The sequence below is a fragment of the Rhinolophus sinicus genome, chromosome 6 (genome assembly GCF_057876585.1).
Source record: "Rhinolophus sinicus isolate RSI-liver-muscle chromosome 6, RSI-T2T, whole genome shotgun sequence".
Lineage (NCBI taxonomy): Eukaryota > Metazoa > Chordata > Mammalia > Chiroptera > Rhinolophidae > Rhinolophus > Rhinolophus sinicus.
The window spans coordinates 12,176,597-12,198,851 of NC_142506.1; the positions used below are offsets into that span (position 1 = coordinate 12,176,597).

General features: G+C 45.1%; 2 protein-coding genes across 2 annotated transcripts in view; one reads left to right on the forward strand and one right to left on the reverse strand.

Moving 5' to 3' along the window:
* ANXA13 (annexin A13) overlaps window positions 1-11,702 on the forward strand; it is a 43,174-nt gene extending 31,472 nt beyond the window's left edge. Inside the window, exons 9-12 of the mRNA XM_019719513.3 lie at window positions 367-468; window positions 4,967-5,042; window positions 8,522-8,634; window positions 11,155-11,702. Of these exons, the coding sequence (XP_019575072.3) occupies window positions 367-468; window positions 4,967-5,042; window positions 8,522-8,634; window positions 11,155-11,274 (411 nt within the window). The 3' untranslated portion in view covers window positions 11,275-11,702. The remainder of the gene's footprint in view (window positions 1-366; window positions 469-4,966; window positions 5,043-8,521; window positions 8,635-11,154) is intronic.
* The window catches only part of NTAQ1 (N-terminal glutamine amidase 1), a 213,821-nt gene that overhangs the window by 12,913 nt on the left and 178,653 nt on the right, over window positions 1-22,255 (reverse strand). The window lies entirely within an intron of this gene.

The following is a 22,255-nucleotide window of genomic DNA, read 5'->3' on the forward strand; positions in this document are numbered from 1 at the left end:
TAGTAGCGTTATTTCCAACAACTGTTTCTCTATTGTAGGCAAACGGGAGTTACTCAGGAAAGAAGCATGATCTTTAAAATATTTTTCATATATATAGTCTTCACGAACCTAAAAGAATTATTCCTGCTCTTATGCTCTGGGGTTAACCACCTCTGATCCATTTTGTCATAAGGGTGGGTATAAATAATATAAACGAATAGGGGAAGTATATGCGCAGGTTAGAAGTTGAAAGCGTTTCGTCAATCAATGGGGCTTCTATTCGGTGCATATTTTATCATTTCCTGTGAGTGAGGCCTGGGCCCAGCACTGTATAGTCAGTTTTTTTCGCAAAAGCCTTTTTCCAAATGTTTGCACTTGACCCCCGAGGCAGGGGAAGGCCGCTGGGGCACTGACGAACTTGCCTTCAATGAAGTCCTGGCCAAGAGGAGCTTCAAGCAGTTACGAGCCACCTTTCAAGCCTATCAAATTGTGAGTAGCCAAGTGCCAGGGCAAGGAGTTCACACTGAAACTGAGTGGGGGAGGGGAGGTGGTCTTTTACAACAGTGGTCACTTTGCCCACCCCAAGGGATATTTGATGTCTGGAAATGTGGGGGTGTCACCTTGTCTGGGACTGGCAGTGGGTGTTAAACATCTTACAATGCACAGGACAGCCCCACCACCAAGAATCATCTGGCCCCAAATGGAGTGCCAAGGGTGGGAAACCCCCGCTTGACAACAGAGTTTTAGGAAAGCAGAGAAGTGTCAAGTTTAGGAGCAAAGCCCTAGAGTCAGAGGATCCCTGTTCAAATCCTGGTTCTATCACTGGCAAGTGACCCGACCTCTCTATCCTCATCTGTAAGCCAGAGACGGTGACCATCATCACACCCTCTCGGGGTTATTTTAAGAGCTAAACAAGGTAAACGTCAAAGGCTTAGGACAGTACCTGGCCGGTGGTAAGCATACAAATGTGCGCTATTGTTAGTTGTCTTCCAATTTACAGTGGGGCTAACAGTGCTTATCACTCCCGAGATGGGTGTAATATACCTCAGAGAGACACTCCTGAAAAGATGTGTATACATTACTTTCATACAGTTATTTTTTAATCTAACGATCATTTTAAGCCGACACGGAGAATTCGCTATCGCAAGGCATTTAGTGATAAGTCATTCCCTGAAAATCAGTCTTTAATTGCAAGAAGCCTTTTGTGGCGTATCAGATTTTTATTTTTTTTTAGTGGAGGGAGGGGGGTCTCCTATTTTATATTTGTAAAGTGCTTTTAACTATTCACAGCACTTCTGTGCCCTGTATCTCATTTCGATTTCACAATAATACTGTAACTATAATGCAGGCTGCACAGCCATTGTTACCCACCCCTGTTGGACAAGGAAAGTCTGTTATGAGTGAGGGACCATCTGCAACTTATCAGGACCACACAGCAAGTCAGTAGCAGAAAAGTGGAGGAGAACTCCAAGATTCCCCAGCCTGAGCTCCTGCCTCGGCTGGAGCTGGCTGCTCCTCACTCAAAACAGTGTTTTCTATGTGTTGCCAGCAGATGAAAAGACAATAAAGCTTTGGAATTTTATCATGACTGTATGTAAGCCTTTAGGGCCGTCTGCTTTCAAATCGTGCCCAGAGTCACGATCAAAGGCAGCTGACCCTGCACTCCCCTGGCCTGTGTGCCTGGAGCTGTGTAGACTGAGCTGGAAGATGTCTCCATGACCTAGACCTTCTTCCCACATGACTGGGGCTGAGGATGGAGGTTCTGGGTATGGCTGTCATCGGTGATGACTGTAGAAACACACATACATGTGTGGGCGTGTGTACGTACATGACTGACGACCTAGCAGGATGCTCCCTAGGCCCACATCCTCCTTGAAATGAGTCCCATAGCAGCAGCAGCAGTATCGCCTGAAAACGTGTTAAAAGTGAGAATTCTCAGTCCTCACCCTGGACCTACTGAGTCAGATTCCATGGGGTTGGGGTCCTACCGTCCCCAAGATTTTGAACAAATCTTCCAGATTCCGATGCAAGATAAAAGGTCAGAAGTCTGCTCTAGGTTACTAGCTGTGTGGCCTTGGGCAAGTTAGTCAGGGTCCGGTGACTCAGTTTCCCCAATCATTAAAATAGGGATAACAATGGTATGTACTTCGTAGGGTTAGTGAGGATTAAATGAATTAACAGGCCAACGGAGTCAAAAACCAGCGCTAAAGCTGAAATAGACAATAAGATAATCTACTGAGTTGGTGATTCTTTGCATGAAACCAGTTCAAAAAAGCTACCTATTCATCTATTCCAACAATCCTTGCTGGAACGTCATTCACCTTGATCTTTATCATTGAATTTTAGATTTCTCCCTGATCTTAGGACCCTGGTCCCATAAATTTTCTCATGGTCTCTGGCTCAAAGCACTAAAATGCTAGTGTCAGATCACTGGAACATATTATGTGACATAGGTTGTCCTGATCTCGAGTTGAATTGTAATTTTGGGCACAAAAATACAGGGTTTTGCCCTTGATTTGTCCTCTAAGCCTGACTCTTCATTTTATTTTAATTTTTTTCAATTACAGCTGACACTAAATATTATATTAGTTTCATGTATATAACACAGTGGTTAGATCTTTATATAATTTACGAAGTGATCCCCCCCATAAGTCTAGTAGCCACCTAGCACTATACAGTTATTACAATATTATTGACTATCTCCCCTATGCAGTACTTTACATCCCCGTGACTGTTTTGTAACTGCCAATTTGTACTTCTTAAACCCTTTCCCTTTTTCACCCAGCCCCCCAACTGGCCCCTTCCCATCTGGCAACCATCAGTTTGTTCTCTGTATCTTTGCGTCTGTTTCTGTTTTGCTTGGGTTTTTGTGTTTTTTTTTTTTATGTTCCGTATTTTAGATTCCACATGTAAGTGAAATCATATGGTATTTGTCTTTTTCAGTGCTGACTTATTTCACACAATGGAATATTACTCAGCCATAAAAAAGGTTTACGTAGTTACAGAGCCGAAGTAAGTTCCCAAACAGGGCTCAATATAAATCGTAGGTATACACACCCACAGCCCAGGCTCACAGCGTCCCCACCACGCCCTCACCACTGCTCTCCTCCCCTTTAAGTGTCCCAAACCCATTCCAGAGCCTTTAGCCCTTTCATTGCTGTAGCCAAAGCCAATTGATATGTAGGGTTCTGCTATGGGCATGACGTCAATTTGGGGGAATTGGTTTTAAAAGAAAGAAATGTCTCCCCTATTCTTCTAATAATCTCCCTACCTGGTTAACTAGAAGCTTTGAGGCTTGTCTGGAATTCACTCTGGCAATGTGTTTTTGTACTGAGAACAAAACCTGGTTCTGTCCCAAAAGCCCCTAAGAATGCAGTGTTCCAGTAAGTGAAAAGCATGCCATTCGCAAAGGGGAGTCAGTCAATTGTTTTCCATGAAGCCCCTGGTGGTACCTTGGTAGCTACCAGAAGGGGGTTAGGGGCAGGAGGTAGACAGAGAAGCGGGGCAATGCCATCTCTTTGTAGCGTGTGAGTAGTGCCCCCTGGAGTTGTACAGAGAAGAGACCCTGAGAGGGCAGAAGCCTGGTATTACTACCTAGGGCCAGAGTAAGGACCTCATCTCCTGCCTCCCCAGCACAGCTCTGCTCTTCTGCGTTTGTCTGTTGTGTAGGCTGAGATTCTACAGAAAATAGAAAAACGCCGTTCTGGCCCAGCATTAACAACAGAAACTGAAAGTGGTTTAATATGAGGGTTTTTTTTTTCTTTTTAGTAAACACAGACCTGGGTGTATACAATGTCCTCCTGAAATGCCATCTCAGACTACAGAACAAGAACCCTGTTCATAAGAAAGTGATACCAAACCCCCAAAAAAGGCTGTGAACAGCTAAGGAAGGGACAGGATGGAAAGCCCCCCAACCCCCTTTCCCTCCTAACCCATCACACACACCAGCCCTCCAGATGTGCAAACCGTGATGAGGAGATGAAGGAACAGGGCTTCATTCAATCTGGACCCTCCTCCCCCCACAACTATTGTGCCTGCGTCACAAAGACTATTTTGTGTACCCGTGTTTTCAGAATAAACTACAGAAACTCCATTGGCAGGTCCTCAAGGGCCCCCGTTATTTATAGAATCATAATTGTGTCATAGCCTCTGAAGAGAATTTCTCAGAAAGATGTTTCAGTATTTCTAATGCTTAACTGCATTTCCCAAACCCAACAAAAAGTTCTCCTTTCTCTTTATTTGCCTGCCCTGAGTGTGGCCCAGGCGGGACTTGCATTAAGCATAGTCACAATTTACTCTGAACTTCAGCTTCTGTAAATATTTGGAAAGAAACCTAATGTGTAATTCTGTGCAGAGTGATATGTGAGCTGGTGGTGGATATAGGATCATTTGGAATCACCCCAGAGTGAAGGAAAGTGGCATTTGGATGTGGTCATAGGCTGCCCCACTCTACTAGAAAGCACATGCAGCCCCACTCTACCAGAAACCTTAGGCAAATCCTTGCCATGAACTTTATTGCCTCTACTTATTTCACCCAAACTGTAGAAGACTGAGTGCCCAGTCCCACAACAAAATTGACAGGGAAGGTGTGAGTAAGATGATCATAACCACAGCCTCCTAGAAAATTAGAAATGGAAAATTTTTAAAAACACACAGGTAACCCAAGTATCATATAAAGAATTATTAAGACCATATATGTTCGTTCTTCCATGCCCTACTTTTACAGAGGAGGAAACTGAGGCTCAGGATGTGGTCCTGCCTGGGGTCAAATCCGCTAGGGGTCAGATGTGGACTAACTCCTCAGCCATGAGAGCCCCCACTCAAATGGGGGGCAACCACCTTCAGCCCTGCAAGGCACGAGGCCGGATAGGAGTTCCTTAAGGCCGCGTGACCGAGGCTGGAAGAGTTTAGTACATTTTGTTCAGGAAGAACCCCAAGTGCGCCAGAAGCAAAACGATGGACTAATGGCTGGACTTTGTCTCTGCAGCTCATCGGCAAAGACATCGAAGAGGCCATCGAAGCAGAAACCTCGGGAGATCTGCAGAAGGCCTACTTAACGCTCGGTAAAGTACAGCTAGGAGAGTCCCTGAACTAGGCTGGGCCCCCTGGAACCAGACTCGGAGATGGAGGTTTGCGTGCAGAAAGCTTTCATAGAATATTTTGGGGAACACCTCTAAGCAGCATTGGGCAAGGGAGAGCATGAATGTGATGCAGTTGCAACAGGCCCTTTGCAGGTCCCCCAGGGAGCCCAGAAGCCAGGATGTCCAAAGTGGAGGCAAGGAGCCAGGTCTTTGCACCCCACATCAAGCAGCCAGATGGCTGCACCCTGGGAGCGTTTGCAACCCTGGGTAAGGCTGCTCCCTCCTTGGAGGGTGAATCCTGGGAAGGGACTCAGATGGGAGCAGCCAGCAGGGAACACTTGGACTGAGCACCTTCGTCCTGAAGAGGTCCTCTGGGGTACACACCATGGCATCCCCTGTAGTCCCACTAAGATTGCGGGTTCCCAAGAGCATCTGTCAGCAGCCTGGGACCATCGTCCAGTCTCACAGAGCAGTATGTGGTTCATATGACACACACTCAAAAGTGGCCCGGCTCTGGACCCATGAACAAGTTTCCACACATGCCTGATGGCTCGAGGGTATCCTTTTCCATTCGGTTCCCTTCAACATTTGGAATGAATGAGGTCTGTTTAGAAAGAGATGGGAGGGAGACCAACTCTTGACCGTGCCAAGCAAACACCAGGACCTTCTCTCCAGGTGTTGCCCACAGGCAGGAAATAGCAGAGAGATGGGCATGCGGCTGTGCCTGGCAGGCTCCTTTTTCCTTTCTGCAAGCCCTGGAATGAAGGCATTGTCCATTGTCCACACTCCTGTACCAAGGCGTCCAGGGCACCATCCCAAATGGCACAACAAGTAGAGATAGGCATTCCCCGAAGAAGAGGAACTGAAAGAGCAGCCCTGGAAGTTAAAGAATGTGCTCTAGCTGCCCAACTTTTTCATTTCTTTTTTTTGGAGTAATGTCAGCAATTGATTTTTTTTTTTTTAATTTATCCTCATTTTGCATTCAAATTAGCAGGCCTTCTATTGTGCTATACAGAGGCCTAAGCATCCCTGACCCACCGTGGATACACATGGATGACGGTCTGTGGGGCTAAAAGGATGAGTGTCTTAAGTAAATGAAGAGATCTACTCATGGCCCAGCTCCGGAGCCTCTGAACCCCTCCTTGCTTACAGTGCAGAGAATCAGGAAAACACCAGAGTTCAGTCAGAAGAGGAACATTAATATTTATGAATATTCATTATGAATGGTAATAAAACCATTTTTAATGGTAATAGAACCATTCGCGTCTGTAACATTTACTTAGCATCTGCCTAGGCCAGGGACTGTGCTACGTGTGGGGTTCAGAGGTAAACAGGTCCCATTCCTGCTCTTAAAAAGGACCTTAAAGTCCATGGCAGATATGCACAAGTCAACAGAGTAGCCTCCAGGAATGATTAAAAACAAAACCAGCCAGAGCAAGGAGGGTACAGAGGAAGGAAAGACTCAGTGCTTCCGCTTGGGGACCAGGAAATGCAGGACTTAGGTGTAGTCCAGTGGTAGCACACATACAGGGATAAGAGAAGACCTTGAGAATAAACACACAGATTGGAAACACGACTTCACGACTGTATTTTCTACAGCCCCCTCCCACACTCTCACCTAACTCAGAAAGATGCCCGTTTATGGTTAAAAGCAAGGAGGAGGGTTTACGAGACCAAATGACTCCCGCCACTTGCAGTCTCTGAAGCAGCACTTCTCAAAGTGGGGTCCATGGGCCACCAGCATCAGAATCACTTATGGGGAAGCATGTGAACATACAATTTCCTAAGCGCCAAGGCAGGTTACCTACTTAGAACCTCCGGGAGTGGAGCCTGGAAGCCACACTTTCCCAGGATCCCCACGCGATGGCCTTATGCTCACTGGAGTTTGAGAACCCCTGCTTTGCAGTGAGGACCAAGAGACAGCAGAGTAGCTGGCTGCTCTGCCTTCCATGCGCCACCTTAATTCCCAAGCCTTCCTCAGCTAGTCCCATCCAAACCTCCAAGTGATGCCTGCCACTGCTAAGAACAGCGGTTGTTCGATAGGCATAGATTGTCTGTTGTAGAAACGCTGAGCATTTTTCTCCCCAAAATATCAGGAAGAAGGAACAGAGACACCTACTCCTATGTAGGGATGGCGCACACTGACGCCAGGGAGACAGTCATTTCAGCATCAGCTGGTACTGCACGGGAGAGGGTCTTCAGGAAAACCTGTGAGGTCACTAGCTCAGAATATCTGGGGATCACAGTGAGTCCCAAATGTGCTGCTCTCCAAATTGATAGGTTCCCCCCACAACTGCCACCCATCTAGCAGCAGCTTTTGGATTGTTCTTGGGCTAAAGAGGTAGGACACCTGGGCGTGGGTTTTACTTTTCCACTGACACTATGGTGCCTGCCACCTGGCCTACAAATGGAGACAGACGCCCAACCTAGACTCTTCTTCCCTAATCCTGTTCTGCTCCCTTCCTCATAAACATCAATCATATGGGCATTTACCTAGAAAACCGGAGTTTCCATTACCAGGACATATTAAAGCTGTGCCATCCACGCTTATGCTGACTTAATTGCTCATTATTAATCACTAACATAGAAAATGTTAAGTGTTCTAGGGAAATGTCAGCAACCTAGTGAGTAAATGGCTCAGTCGGCCCAAAGCGTGAGTCAGTATGGACCCAGTTGAGCCTGGGGGGCAAGGGAAGAGGAAGAATGATTTATCCCCAGGAGTAGAGATGCACCCTATCTCCCCGTTGGTGAGAGGAAACCATGCTTCATTAATTTGTGGATTAGATCAAAGCTGGCGAGCAAGGGGGAGGGCCAGAGAAGAGAAACTGGCAGCCTCATAGGAAGGAGATCTCTAGGTAGGATCAAACATTTCATCAAACCCGCATGCCAGATCACAAACTAAGAGGAGAGTAGGGGGACTTGGAAAAGATCCAGAGATGGGGCGCACAAAACCAGCCCAGTGAGGAAAAACCAAGGGAAGGGAGGTTTTTCTGGCACAGGAAAGCAGGTGACAGTCCGTAGGATGCGAAGTTTTACGGCAGCAAGGCTGCCAGCCCATCTGTTTCTTCTGCAGACCTGACTCTAGCCTCAGAGATGTTATTTAGGTATGAAAAGTTATTTCTGCTGGTGAGAATCATGAACTTTGCAGGGAGAGCCTGAGGGTGGCCAAGCGTTCCTCCACCTTCGAAGGGTCATCGGGGAACGGGAGAGGTTCTTATTTGTCAGAATGGGTTTTGACTCCATTCTGTTTGAAGAATCCGGGTGCTCTGACCTGGAGAATCTCCCAGGTCCCATTACACAACAGTGGGAAATCCACTCCTTTCAAACATCTGCCTCACAATCCCGTGAGCTCTGAGGGCAGCCAAGTGACACTCCAGGACATCTCTGTCCCTTCAGAGAGTCTCCATGTTACTCGACAGAATGTGACGGCCTCACGTTCACTTTTCTTTCATCCTGCCCAGTGAGGTGTGCCCGGGACCTGGAGGGCTATTTTGCGGACCGTCTGTACAAGTCCATGAAGGGTGCGGGGACCGACGAGGAGACGCTAATTCACATCTTTGTGACGAGGGCTGAGGTAAGACACACTTGACGCCAAGGACATGGATTGCCACTTCTCTTTTTACCACCACAGACGTTATCAACAAATAGCTTTTAGTAAGTGCCTATTTACAGAAAAAAGTAAAACAGAGACAGCCTCTGTCTTCCCAGACTTTTGTGGAAGGCAGCGGTGCTCTGCTTCAATCTGTTTTCTTTTTGTAAAAATACAGTAAGGATAGCTGCTTCTATTTTTGTCATCGGTGGCTCTGGAGAGCTCGTGACAGGGTACAGAGGGGAACCTGTGGAGCCCTCCTGGGTAATGCAGCGAGGTTCGGCTCCATGCTAAGGAAGATAAAATAGAGACACAGAAAGTTTAGTGACTGACTAGGTCACCCAGCAGCAGAGACAATAAGCAAACGATTTCCTAACTCCCGAGCGAGGCCTTTATGTAATGAAACACACCACAGAAGCACAATTTTGCACTAGAAACACATCAGTACCAGACAATGTTTCTCAACCACTTTTTAATTATGGATCGCCCCACTAAGAAGCATTTTCGGACTCAATTTTTTTCCGAAATCACCATCCCACCCTCAAGACATGTTAACTATGGACAGACTGTATATCTATTTATGCTCCTTAGGTACTTTTACTTAAAAAGACTAAGACTGTTTGCCACCCTGTAAGAACCAATTTTTGCCCTGTTGGAAAGTGATATCGTCCCTCTCTGACAACACATGAGTGTAAGGAAGGGACAGGGAGATGTGTAGCCAAAAGCTGGGGTTCACACGGCTGTCAAGATTCATAGAAAATACTTTGGAGTATAGCACTACACATAGAAGAAATGACAAAATAAGGGGGAAATAGCATTTTATTCACAGTAGGAGAAGCCTTGGAGAATAAAGTGTAACTGAGCGCTGGAAAACCACAGACATCCTCTCTCCAAAAAATTGTTAAATGATGGGGGAAGGATACCAACCCAAATGCTGGCCCACAGGCTTTTGTCAAATCATGCTTCACATCTAACACTGTTTTTTAATATAACAGCAACACGACTGTTCTTTCGTGTTTATTCCTATTCCTGGAATTTCTCCTCCCCCTCTTTCTCCTCCTCCTCCTCCACTGTTCAGATTTTTCTTTCTCTCTTAAAGTCCATGTCTCTCTCTCCTTCTTCTTTCCCTTTCCCAGTCTCTCTGCCACTCTCCTGCTGTCCTCATTCTCTCCTCCGTGGCTCTGAATCTCTCCTTCCCTCCTCTCTCCAGGTCTCTGCCTTCTCTGTCTCTTAGCAACTCAACCCTCAACCAAAGTCTTGAGGCCTTCCAAGGGGCAGGTTGGCAACAGAGCACAGCAAGGACTCTGAAACACCCCAGGGGACTGGATGGGTCTGGAGGGCTCCTCAGGGTTCCAAGTTCACTCCAGTGGGGGTTTGGGAGTGTTTATTCCAAGATGCTCTGCCTGTCTCAGTACTGACCACGGGTCCAGGGTCATCTCCACGTGAGGACCATTCGCTCAGAATGCTTCAGGCTTGGCCAGATATAGTTGGCCAGAACCCTTAATCCCCCAAAGCTGTGTAATACTAGAACAGAACCTCAGTGCACCCCACCCCTACGCTGACCCCCCCTCCCCTTCCTGCCCCTCCCCAGCCAAGCAGCAAACAAGCCAGGAGAGCCGAGGGACAGACCCCATCTGCCTGACATAGTCTCTCTCCTGCTTTGAACAATTCTTCACTTTCCTGCCTTCTTCTGTTCTCATCTTTCTCCCTTCTGTTCAGCTCTTGAATCGGGGCAGGAGGAAAGAGAACAGGAAACTTGAGCAATGGTTTGTGGGCCTGTCTAGAAAGCAAGACAGAGTTTAAATAAAAAAAAAAAAAACAAAGGAAAAACTGAAAACTGCCAAACTCCTGGTTAAGGAGAGTGCTGCTCTTCTTTCATGAGACTATGTTCTCTCTGGAAATACATCCTTCTGGTGCAAGCATTCTCTCCTTTACTAGATTGTAAGAGCTTTTAGAGCAGAATAATCCTGTAATTGTTTTTCTGCTGAATCCTCTCCCTACTTCCACCACCTAGGTTTTTCAAGCTTTTAATAAAGTAGATTCAAAATGAGTCCTAGAAATCGATATTGATTTGAATTTTGTTGATTAGGATATTAATACCCTCCCTGATCAGGGTACACGAGAAAAAAAGGCTTCTTTTCAAATCTCTGTGTTTTGTCCAGTCCTGCTACCAAAGAATGATTCATTTTTAAGTAACTGTAAAAAGCTCAAAAGAAAAATAATACTTTGCAATACATAAAAATCATGTGATCCAGTTTTAGTGCCCATAAGTAAAGTTTTACTGGAACATACATGCACACACAGACACCTCTGCAACCTTTGGGGAGCTCAACTCAGCTTTCCTTTTCTCACTCACAACACAGGAAGAATAATCGCCGCTGCCACGAGGGGTCATTTGTAGGCATAAATGAGCTGACGAGGTTCACCCGCTTAGAACAGGGCCTGCCTGCGTCTACGGTGCACCGCTCAGTCACGTCCCCTTTACTGTTCTCATTTCTCCTCCAGGTGGACCTTCAGGGGATAAAAGCAAAGTTCCAGGAGAAGTATCAGAAGTCTCTCTGTGACATGGTTTGCTCGGACACCTCTGGGGACTTCCAGAAACTACTGGTGGCCCTCTTGCACTGAAGCAAGCCAGAGAAGTAGGAGCAGACAGAGGAATCAATCACCTTTGTCAAGAAGCCCATTCCAAACCAGATTGGCACATGGGACTCCAGCATGAAAACCCTTCAAGAGGCCTGCTTTATTTTCTTGGCATCTTGAGTAGTATAGCCAGGCCAGGATGATTTGGTTAAAAACAGCAGCCTCAAGGTGCTTGGGCAAATCACCCTTGAACGCTGGCTTAACAAGTACCTGGGCTGCCTCTTAACTTTCCTTTGGTGTGGTAACTGAATGCTTTCTAAGCACACATGAAATCAGCAGTTGATAAAAAAAAACGATCCATGAGTAATAAAACATTTAGAAGACTCTGTATTGCACAAGGGTGTGTGTGTCTTGGGTAAAGACTGAATGGTTAAGGTACGGAGAAGACAAAATTAAACAGTTCGTTAATTTTCCTTCTGTGTGTTCCATTTCAAAGCCTCAAAGTTAATTAAAGTTGTGGATTATGCCTTCATCAGCTGCTTTTCCAAAGACTGGGTTGATTAGTTTTGGCTCTTGTCCTGGAAACATATGACTTGTGAAATTCAAACATATTTGGGAAATGCAAACAGTTACGTTTATTAATAATTACCAAGGACACTCATCAAGGCTCGCAGCAAGGAAACGATTGATGCACCTACGAGGAATGTAACTAGAGGTAAAATTCACTAACCTACTAACTACCGGTTTAAATGGTTTTTCTTGCTTCTGTAGACATTTGACCCACTTGAGTCTCCCATCTGGTCTTCAAATACAATTAGGCTGGGCACAGTGCCAATAGGATCAAGGTCAATCGTCTGAGTCTTAAATGGATTGGTTCCGCACCAACAGAATCTATTCCAGGATGTTTGCCTCACAGTCACGTGTTGCTACACAAAGAAGGGTCAGTCAAGAGGATATGGACACTTTGGTCCAATAATTATAGTTATTACGCATTGGATGATTACTTTTGTTTGGCACTGTGACGGAACATATTTTCATATTCAATCTTCCCAATAGTCCTTTGAGGTTAACGTTACTCCCGTTTATCAATTGAGGAAACTGAGACATTAACTAACCTGGCTAAATTCATCTGCAAGTGATGGAGTTGGGATTTGAATTCAGGGCTGGTCAACTCCAGAAATCACACAACTAACCGCCTTTCTTGGAAAAATAACACAAAGTACATGGTAATGGGTCTGTAGTCATTCACCTGCTTAATTCCCTAGTATCTGCCAAATACTGTGCTGGGCTCTGGAGATACAAAGATAAGTAGAACACTCGCTATGCCTTGGGCAAGTCATTCCCAGGCCAGTAATACAGACAGATGCTTCCAATATGCAACCAAAGGCTGTTTAACTATGTGAATATGGGCATATAAAACTCTCTACCCATGAGCAAGAAGAAGGAACGCGTAGCTTTGCCTGAGGGAACTGGGAGGTGCTTCACAGAGATACAGTTGGGTTGGGTTTTAAAAAATGCATAGAAAGTCTCCAGCGAAACAAAGAAAGAAGGGCATGGACAGAGACTCAGAAGCGTAAAGGAACCCAGTGTGTTCAGGAAGCTGTGAAACCCAGTCTCCTGGGGGATAGATATGGAGAAAGGAAGGAGAGGGTTGAGGAGGCAGCTGTTGAGGCTGCTGAAGAATATGCTTGAATCACATTAGCAATGGGTTTGCCTGCCAAGTGTGGGCCTGGTCCTTTGGGCAATAGTGGTCGCTGGAGATATTTAAGTGAGCCAGGAACATGTGGACCTTGGGAAATCACTTTGGTGGTGTAAACACTCAGTATAAGAATACATGTCATGGTGTGTCTTTCTACTGGCTATAAAAAAATGGTGATTGGCAAATGAAGAGATTATGTTAACATTTGTGTTCTCAACAGACTGAGTGGTGTGTTCCTGCCCCAGCAGTGTGGAGTCTGGCGTCTCCAACAGCAAGAGACCAACACACAGGACTCCTGCAGGCTGCAAACAAACTGTGTCTCAGACCACATGACAGCCAATAAAAATGCCTCAGCTAAGCCCCCAGGAACTAGATAAGCCAAGAAATAAGGGGCCCCGAAAACCGGAAATAGTATGTAGCTCCCCATACCAACAATCAAGAGTTGCCATGTCGAATTCAGAGAGATGTCAGGGCTGCCTATTGGCGTCATTGCAATTTCTTGCATGATCAGCGTGTTGGGAGACAGAGGGTCAGGAGAAAGAAAAGAAGTGGCCAGGAGGGATTTCTCAGAATAAACTTTTTATTGATTTATTTTGTTGCTGTATTTTTGTAAATTTTAGATACAGAAAAGTTAAAATTGTATTACATAGAGTTCCCATATACCCCACTCGCAGTTTTCCAAATCACTAACATTAATATGGTACGTATGTCACAACTTATGAATGAATATTGATAGATTATAATTGAATAAAGCCCACACTTTAGTCACAGTTCCTTAGTTTTTACCTCAATGACATTTTTCTGTTCCAGGTTTCCATGAGAAACATTTAGTTGTTATGTCTCTTAAGGCACCTATAAACTGTGACAGTTCCTCAGACTTTCCTTGTTTTTGTTGACCTTGACTGTTCTGAGGAGTACTGGGCAGGTGTTTTGTAGCATGTCCTTTAGTTTGGGTCTGATGTTTTTCTCATGATGAGACTGGGGTTATGGGTTTTGGGGAGGAAGACCACAGAGGTAAAGTGCCATTCCCATCACATCATATCAAGCGTCCGTGCTATCAACACGACCCATCACTGTTGATGTTGACATTGATCTTCTGGCTCAGGTAAGGTTTGTCAGGTCCACTGTATCCATTAAAGAGGAGGCCCATACTTAAGGGGTAGGGAGTTATGGGGCCACCTCCTTGAGTGGGGAATTCTACATAAATTATTTGGGACTGTTCTGTTTAGGAAGTTTCCCTGTTCTCCCATTATTTATTTATTCAATAATATATATCAGTATAGACTTATGAATATTTATTTTGTACTTTGGGTTATAATCCAATACTCCGTTATCGATTGTGTTGCTCAAATTGTTCCAGTTCTGTCTATTGGGAACTCTCACAGTGGGCTCCTGTGTCCCTTTCACACACCCCTTCACTTTGCTTTTGAACACTTTACTTTCTGGCATCACAGGATGCTCCAGGCTCATCTTGCATATTCTCTTCCCAAGTCCTAGACTCTGCCATTTCTCCAAGGAGGCTTGGTTCCTGTTATTGGATACTGGTATTAGAACCCAAGTTCTGGGGTCTGGTGTGCTTACTGCTACCGAGTTGTCATTTTCTCTAGGCCCGCTCAGTTCACAGAGCTAGGAAATAGAAGTGTGTATACTAAGCCATGTAAATACCCATATGTATAACTATTTATACATTACAGATAGATGACATAGACACAGGTATAGATAGATATAGGTATAGATAAAGATATAGGTATAGGTAGATATAGATCCATCTGAATCCATATCAAGATAGACATGAGTTCATACGATGTCTTCAACTTTCATTAAGTACCACATGGTTCATGCTAGAAGGGGCATTTTGACTTCTTGAACACAGCACAAGGGGACAAGATAGTGGAAGGAAGCTGCTAGAAAAAGGATTCTTGGGAAGAATCAAAGCAAACCACTTAGCACCCTGCATGTGCCACTGATTATATTTCCATTTTGATGGCAGAGTTTGTGCCCGGGTCTGGGGAGAAAGGGCAGGCCATGGCTGAGTGGCCCTCAGATCTCTACCACCTGGTACCCAAGGACTTGTCCTTAGGTGTTAAACAGAGCGTCCATGCCTTCTTAGTGACTAAACCAGTCATACTGATATCCTATGTTCCTAAGGAACATAAGACCAACTTTCAATGGGCTCAAAATATGTTCAACGAACACTGACGCCATGCAAAGGAAAGGGAAAGCAAGTCCGCCTTCCGTGTCAGAATCAAGATAATGAGTTTTCATGTCAGTCTCGCTGGTAATGGGTTTTAGTCCCCAGTAATTGTCCCTTTAGGATTACTTAGAACAAGGATGTCTTAGGACACAAGAGGCCTGAGGCATGTTTAGACTCTGAGCTAGAGGGGGAAAAAAAGCACTGGTTTTGAATCATTGCTCACTGTGAGGAATGTGGACCTGGATAATACGACTCACACTCCAAAATGCACACACGAGTTGGATGAACTCTGACCCCAACCCAAGGACTAATTTTTTTTTTTCTTTACTGCACCGAAAACAGAATCAAAGTTGTTGTTTTTAAAATCCTACTGAACCCGTTCAAATCAGAACCAGTCTTTGGAAAAGGTTGGGACAGGAGAAAAAAGGATCAGCAAAATAAAATCATTTCCACACAGGTATTTCATTCACTTCAAGGGTCTGGCACATACAAATCTGCACTGTATATGGATTTCTACCGGTAGGACTTCTTTTCACGAATCTCACTTAACCTACTGCCAGATTAACCAACACACCCTGTCCTCTCTACAGAGTCTGTTGCTGGATATCCTGGATGCTCTGAAGGCTGGTGGCTAGTAGAGGACTGCATAGGAAGTCCTCTCTCTCTGGTGGCTCATGCGTTTTGCGAGAGTACGTTGTATTTATTCCCAAATTTGTTTATACCTACTGTACTCACTATTGTAATTTCATAATTAATTAAACATTAAACATGCCAATGAACTAGAAGTGTGAAAAGAAAGACTTCTTGTTTCTATGAAAGCTAAATTGAATTGCGCTGGAATGACCAGATAAAAGTGCATTGTATTTAAAATAAAAAGGATAAAGGACAACACTGAATGCCCAACAGTGGCTCATTTGCAAAAAAAAAAAAAAAATCTCAGTACGTCAATATACATTGGAATGCTTTATATGAAAAATAAACTTAAGTTATGTATGTCTTATTGTAATGATTCTCTGCTTAAATATAAATGGCCGATTGCCCTTAAGTGTGTCAGATAAGAGGGTTTCCACTATATACACATCTGTTCTTCCTTCTGAAACACTAATTTGTCTGCGATGATCACATGGGGTTTACTTCTAGTCAAAGACCTCCGAGGCACGTCCATCACCTCCTGTATCTCCTGATACCTAACCCTCCGTGCAGAACAGGGGCTGAGGAGAGAGAAAAAGCAGGGAGCGACTCCACTCACAGGCTGTGTCACCTGGGGAAGCCACCTGGCTCTCCTAAGACTCGGCTTCCTCATCATGTAAAATGGGGTGATAATAGTTCAGAAGCTCCCCTACTTAAGGACCCTAAGCAAAAGAGCCGTTATAGACGAGAACAATACCACCTCCACGACAAACAGGGCAACTCTGCCTGCTTACGAGAGTTGTTTTTAGAGGTCACTTATTCAGTGTCATTTTGAGCTTACCAAAAACAACAGGAACAACAACCACATTTACATGTAAGTGGAGGAGTTGTACCTATCTCGGAGGATGTTGGTGCTGATTAAATGAGATCAAGTATCGGAAACACTTAGCACAGCAGTGGACCCATGCCAAGAGCTCCTCACACACCCACCCGCTGTGTTGTTATCTAACCAAGTCACCCATCTGCGCTGGGATAGCCAACCCTGAAATGGAATCACGGAGCCGTCTATTGCAGGAGGAAGCAAACCTATGGTGTAGATATCGAATGAATTAATGTCTCCTACCCTTTCCCACCTGGATTAACACGGCCAACCAGAGTGACTGATTGTCCCACCTCCAGTCACGTCCCTCCTCCAGGCTATTTCCCATTCCACAGCCATCACGCCTTTCCTACCTGCCGCTCTCTTCTACACTGTCCCAGTGCCTGGCAGGGTTTGCCACTCTTATACCTCAAGCCTTCATGAGGGCTGCTTCCTCTCCACTGGGATGTCCAATTAGCATCTCATACTAAATGCCTCCAAAGAAAAATCTTGATTTCCCCACAAAACCAGTTCTTTTTTTGGTCCTCCCTAATCTCAGTAACCAGCCCCATCCACCCAGGTGCTCAAACCAAAGTCATCTTTGATTCCTCATATCTCTTAATCCTCAAGGACAATGTATCCGATGTCCTATTAGTCCTACTGCTCCAAATAGCTTCAATTTTCCATGTTTCACCATCTCCATAGCTATCATTCCAAGTCACGCCTCTCCATCCTCTCTAGCCTGGACCCCGACGATGGCTTCATGTCTTGATTTCCGCCTTACCCAGTTCCCTCATCTCTGACTCCTTCTGGAACCCCCATTCCCCGCTCACTTACCAGGCAAGGACCACACTAGGCTTTTCTTCTGCTCCTCAAACTTGCCACACTTATTCTTGTCCTAGGACTTCTGAGTTTGTAGCTCCCTCTGCTTGAAACTCCCCTTCTCCCAGACTGCCCCATGATCCCATCTCAGAGCCTATGTCACCTCCTCCAGAAGCTCACACTGGCCACCACATCACATCTCATCTCATCACATCACTACCCTCAGAACACACCGAAACTCACCCTTTCACATTATCTTGTATGGCCTTCACGGCGGTTGTCACCATCTGAAATTATCTTATTTGTTTACTTATTCACGATCTATCCCACTCTGCTCCATCATTAGAATACACATTCTAGGAGGCCGGGGCTTTTTTTCCTATTGTTCCCCACTGTAACTCCAGCACTTAGAACACTGTCTGGAACTTAGTAGCTGCTCAATAAAATGTAGTTGGACAGATGAACACTTCACACAATTAATGTCCTACTTCCCCTTCTCCAGCCAGCTTTGACTTCCACTTGTCCTTTCAGCCATAGCTCAAGCCTCACACTCTCACCTTCCTGCCCCCACCTGCATGGAGTCAATCATCCCCTCTACACTCTCCACTTTGCACCCTTCCATCACGGCCCCTAATATATTATTTTTCATCATTCTCTATCCATAACCCCAACTAGACCAGGAGCTCTGTGAAGCCAGGGACCACATCTTACTCAGCCTTCCAGCCCCCACCACACAGCAATTTTCTACATCTCTGAGCACTAATAAGAAAGAGTCTTTCTCTCCAGACTCCTTCTCAATCACAGTGTTGCCTTTACAGCACTCATCGTCGTCTCATCCCTGACCATTAATTGATTTGTTCTGCTTCTCTATTGTCTGCCATCTTCCTCTCCCCTAGTGACCAGAACAGGGGCTGACACATAGTAGGTGCTAAATCAAGATTTATTTACAAATAACTCATTCAACATATTTGTTAAATAAAGGACTAATTGACTAATGAGCTGCCACGAGCACTACAAATCTCAGAGTACCCAAAGAGCAGGGAGATTCAATGCTATGTTTACAGCAGTTTACAGCAATTTTTACTCGTGGTTTCCAAACCAAGACACATGGATATGATTCATGAAAATCACATTCTCAAGGAAATGTTGGGGGGTGGGTGGGAGGGGAAGAAGGCAAGGAGAGAGTTGGCTAAAAAGCAAAATAGGTCTTGAACTGCTCCAGGGCACCCATCACCTAAATGACTGATGAGTTGCTCCTTTTGTTTGGCATTGAGAACCCTGATGGGAGCAGCAGGTCTCTTTGCAACACTACTAATTCTATTCCAATTAGTCCAATTAGGAGCAGGTCTATAGATAATTGCCCAGATGTTCGGTTTCCTCGGAGGTCCCATTGCACATGCACCCCAAGTAGATTAACATAGATATTGACATACAGATGATGTGGGGGGAAGGGATGACACTCAGCAAAAAACGGTTTCAAATGCAAATTCCGAGAGTTCAAATGCAAGTTTCAAGAGTAAAGGAGTTTTGAACAGCTCCTTTCCAAGAGGGAAACCTCAGGTCACCGGCCTTCCATAGCCCCCTCAACCTGGGCCAGCTGAAGAGGGACATGTGATTTGCTGGCAACTTCAGCTTGGCATCTTCCCTGTGACATGTAAATAATACCGACCACAGTAATCACTCTAGGTCCACAGCATTGCTGAGGACATGATAAATGGAAGTTGGGTGCTGTGGCAGCCACAAGGGCAGCAAAAGAGGAGGCTGAGCCAGCTGATGGGGCCAGCAGAACAGAAGCCAGCCCCAGGCTGCCAGCACCCAGCCCCCAAAATAATATTTCGTCTGGATGGCATGTGAGGTCTGACCAGAACTGGTCCATCCCAGTGGAGGGAAATGGATGGCTAATTCCAAAGAGGTTATCAAGTATAGAAATGCACCCAAGAACTTAGCTGGCTGCACTTCACATTTGGGCAGGATGTCTGTGAGGCAGATCAAGAGAAAAGTTTTGGGTTTCTGTTTTATTTCTTACAGGGAGCAAGATAGTCCAGTTAATCAAGCCTGAGGTCCCCAAGAGACGTGAATGGTGTATAGCACAGTGGTTCCCACCCTTAGCTCTACAGCTTCCAGAATCTCCCCCCAAGATTTGGATTTTATTGGACTTCAACTGGAGTGCAGCCCTGGAATTGGGAATTTTACAATTTCCCCCATGGACGTGAATGTGAAGCCAGGGTGAGAACTGCTGCCCTAACAACCATTGCCCTCCACAGGTTGAGGAGGCTCTGAAACCCAGGATCCATCTTTACCCATGGACACTCCTAGAACCTTCCATCACTCTCTAGACTCATTTTAAGCAAACAGAAAATAAGGACCACTCACTGACTCTTGTCACAAAAGGGTCCTTCTTTTGTCATACCTTACACCTCAATGTAGGTTTTGTTGAATCCCTCATAATTTTCTATAAAATCCTAGTTCCTTAGACTAGCCTCTGAGACCCTGTCTACCTGCTCATATATTCCTCCAACAAATATTCATTGAGCACCTACTATGGGCCCAATGTTCTTGCTTTCATGAGACTTTCATTCTGTTAGGGTAGACAGAGAATAAACAATAAAACATTACAATTAGAATAATCTCATGAAACCAAAAGTGTAATTAAAAAAACAGTGTAATGAGACAGGTAGGGGGATGCAAGGTACTTTAGGTGGTCAGGGAAGGTATATTTGATCAAATAATACCTGAGCTGGGTCCTAAACATTGAGAAGGCAGCCATGTGAATACCTGAGGGAAAAGCATTCCAGCAGAGGGAACAGCAAGTGCAAAGTCCCCAGCCTCAGCTTCCTTGTAGCTCCACTTCAACTCCTCTGTTGTTCTGCTGGTATCACCAGCTCTCTTGGTTTTGCACTTTGGACTTGTCCCATCAGAGGTGTCATCTTCCAATCTAAATCTATTACTTCTCCAAGAACGCCCTCCTCCAAGAAGCTTCCCATGTCCAGCCCTACCTCATTCTAACAACTCTTTACTTCATCTCAAAAGTCTGCAAACACCCTCGGTAAATTGCAAGGAGTATAAAAGCTTATGACATGATAGTTAATATTCAGACCTCCTAAGTGTCATGCCTGAATTTGCATTGACTCATCATGCCCTTAGCTCTATTGTCTTGTTGTTTCACCTGGGGACAACTGGTGTCCTCCCATGGGATCCTTCGTTGGTCCTTCCGGACATAGATTGGGGTTCCTGCCTTCTTTGGTACCCTAGTTACTCCTAGAACAGAATAAGGCATTCATTCACAGCCCCTGACCAGAGCTCTTTTAAAGGAGGGGTTGATAGGTTGTCAGTTAAGTGCTTGTTGGGATGAAAGAATGAATTATTAAGCCTTGCGTCAAAACCGCACGGCCTTCATTCCATTTTGCACTAGCACGGTCTCCATTTTACAGCTGAGGAAACCAAGGCACAGAGAGATTAGGTAACTTGCCCCAGGTCCCACAGCTGGTAAGTGGCAGAACTAGGATTTAAACACAGGCCTGTCTGGTATCAGATGATATACGAATACCACACTGAATCACGTGGCCCTGGGGAGAATGAAGGTCAGTAGTCCTGTTCTCAAGTTTTCAATTAAAAAAGCTAAAACTTCTTTTTAAAAAAAAATTAGCAGAAGAGGCTGGGTTCATAGATTGAGTTGGTGCCAAAGACGAGGCAGGTATTCACGGCTATGGATGCCAAGACGTCTGGGCTGTCTGCTTTGTCATGTCCCTTTCAGAAAGGTCAAAATTCTGGTCAGTCTTCAAACAAAGTATCAGATCATCACTGTGCCCTCTACTGAATTCAAGTCCTGCCAGGGAGCTCCTGACAATAGGTGAAAATGTCCAATGAAATAGCAATTGGGTGGGACACCAGAGCACATTCATTTACCTTCAGTTATGGCTTCTTTCTTACTCTCTTTCGACTGCTTGAATGGTGTCAGTGGGGAAGGAGGGGAGCGAGAAGCTAACAGTAACCCAGCATCCTCATCTGTAGTGTGAGCTTAATGGAGGGTGGCCAGATTTAGCAAATAAAAATCCAGGAAACACACTTACATTTGAATTTTGACAACGAGAAAATATTTTAGCATAAGTATTTCTTGTGCAATATGTAGGCATACGTATACTGAAAACTGTGGCTTCATGAAACCTGTCTCTCAGGATTATCGTGAGGATTAAGCAACACACAGAAGGGAAAGTGTTCAGAGGTACCTGACTGGTACGTGGTCATGCTAGGTCTGTTCAAAGACTGCTTTTCTTCCTTAAATAACAGTGGGAAACGGACAGTTCTGGATCTTCAGAGAGATGAGAAAAATGGCCATTATGGATTATTGACTCATTTTAATAAGCAAACTCACTTGGAGAAAACATGGTTCCCCCTCAGTACATGAGGCTCTCTGCTCTCTCTTTACTCCCAAGGAAAGAAGGGGGGCAAGGCTGGAATCTAGTGGCCAAACCAGTTAAGTCCAGAAAATTTCCTCATTGAGAAATGATGATAGAAGAGATAACAGGGTAGTGGTTTTATAAACAGAAATAATTTGGTTGAGCAAGAGGAGAAAATGAGATGGGGAGATAGTGGGTTGGGGGGGGGGGGTGAGTAGGAGGGAAAGAGAGCCTAAGGAGAGACCACATGAAGAAAGTTTGTGGGAAAATGTCAAGTGGGAAAGATCTGTTCCGCCAAAATCAGAACATCTGAGCCCATTGCGTGATGCACTGGGGTGCTGGAAATGGTTTTCAGAGGTTCTCAGACATCCTCAGACACAGCTGTGCAGCAAGCAAGTTTGTCTTCCACGGCCTTTCCTCTGCCC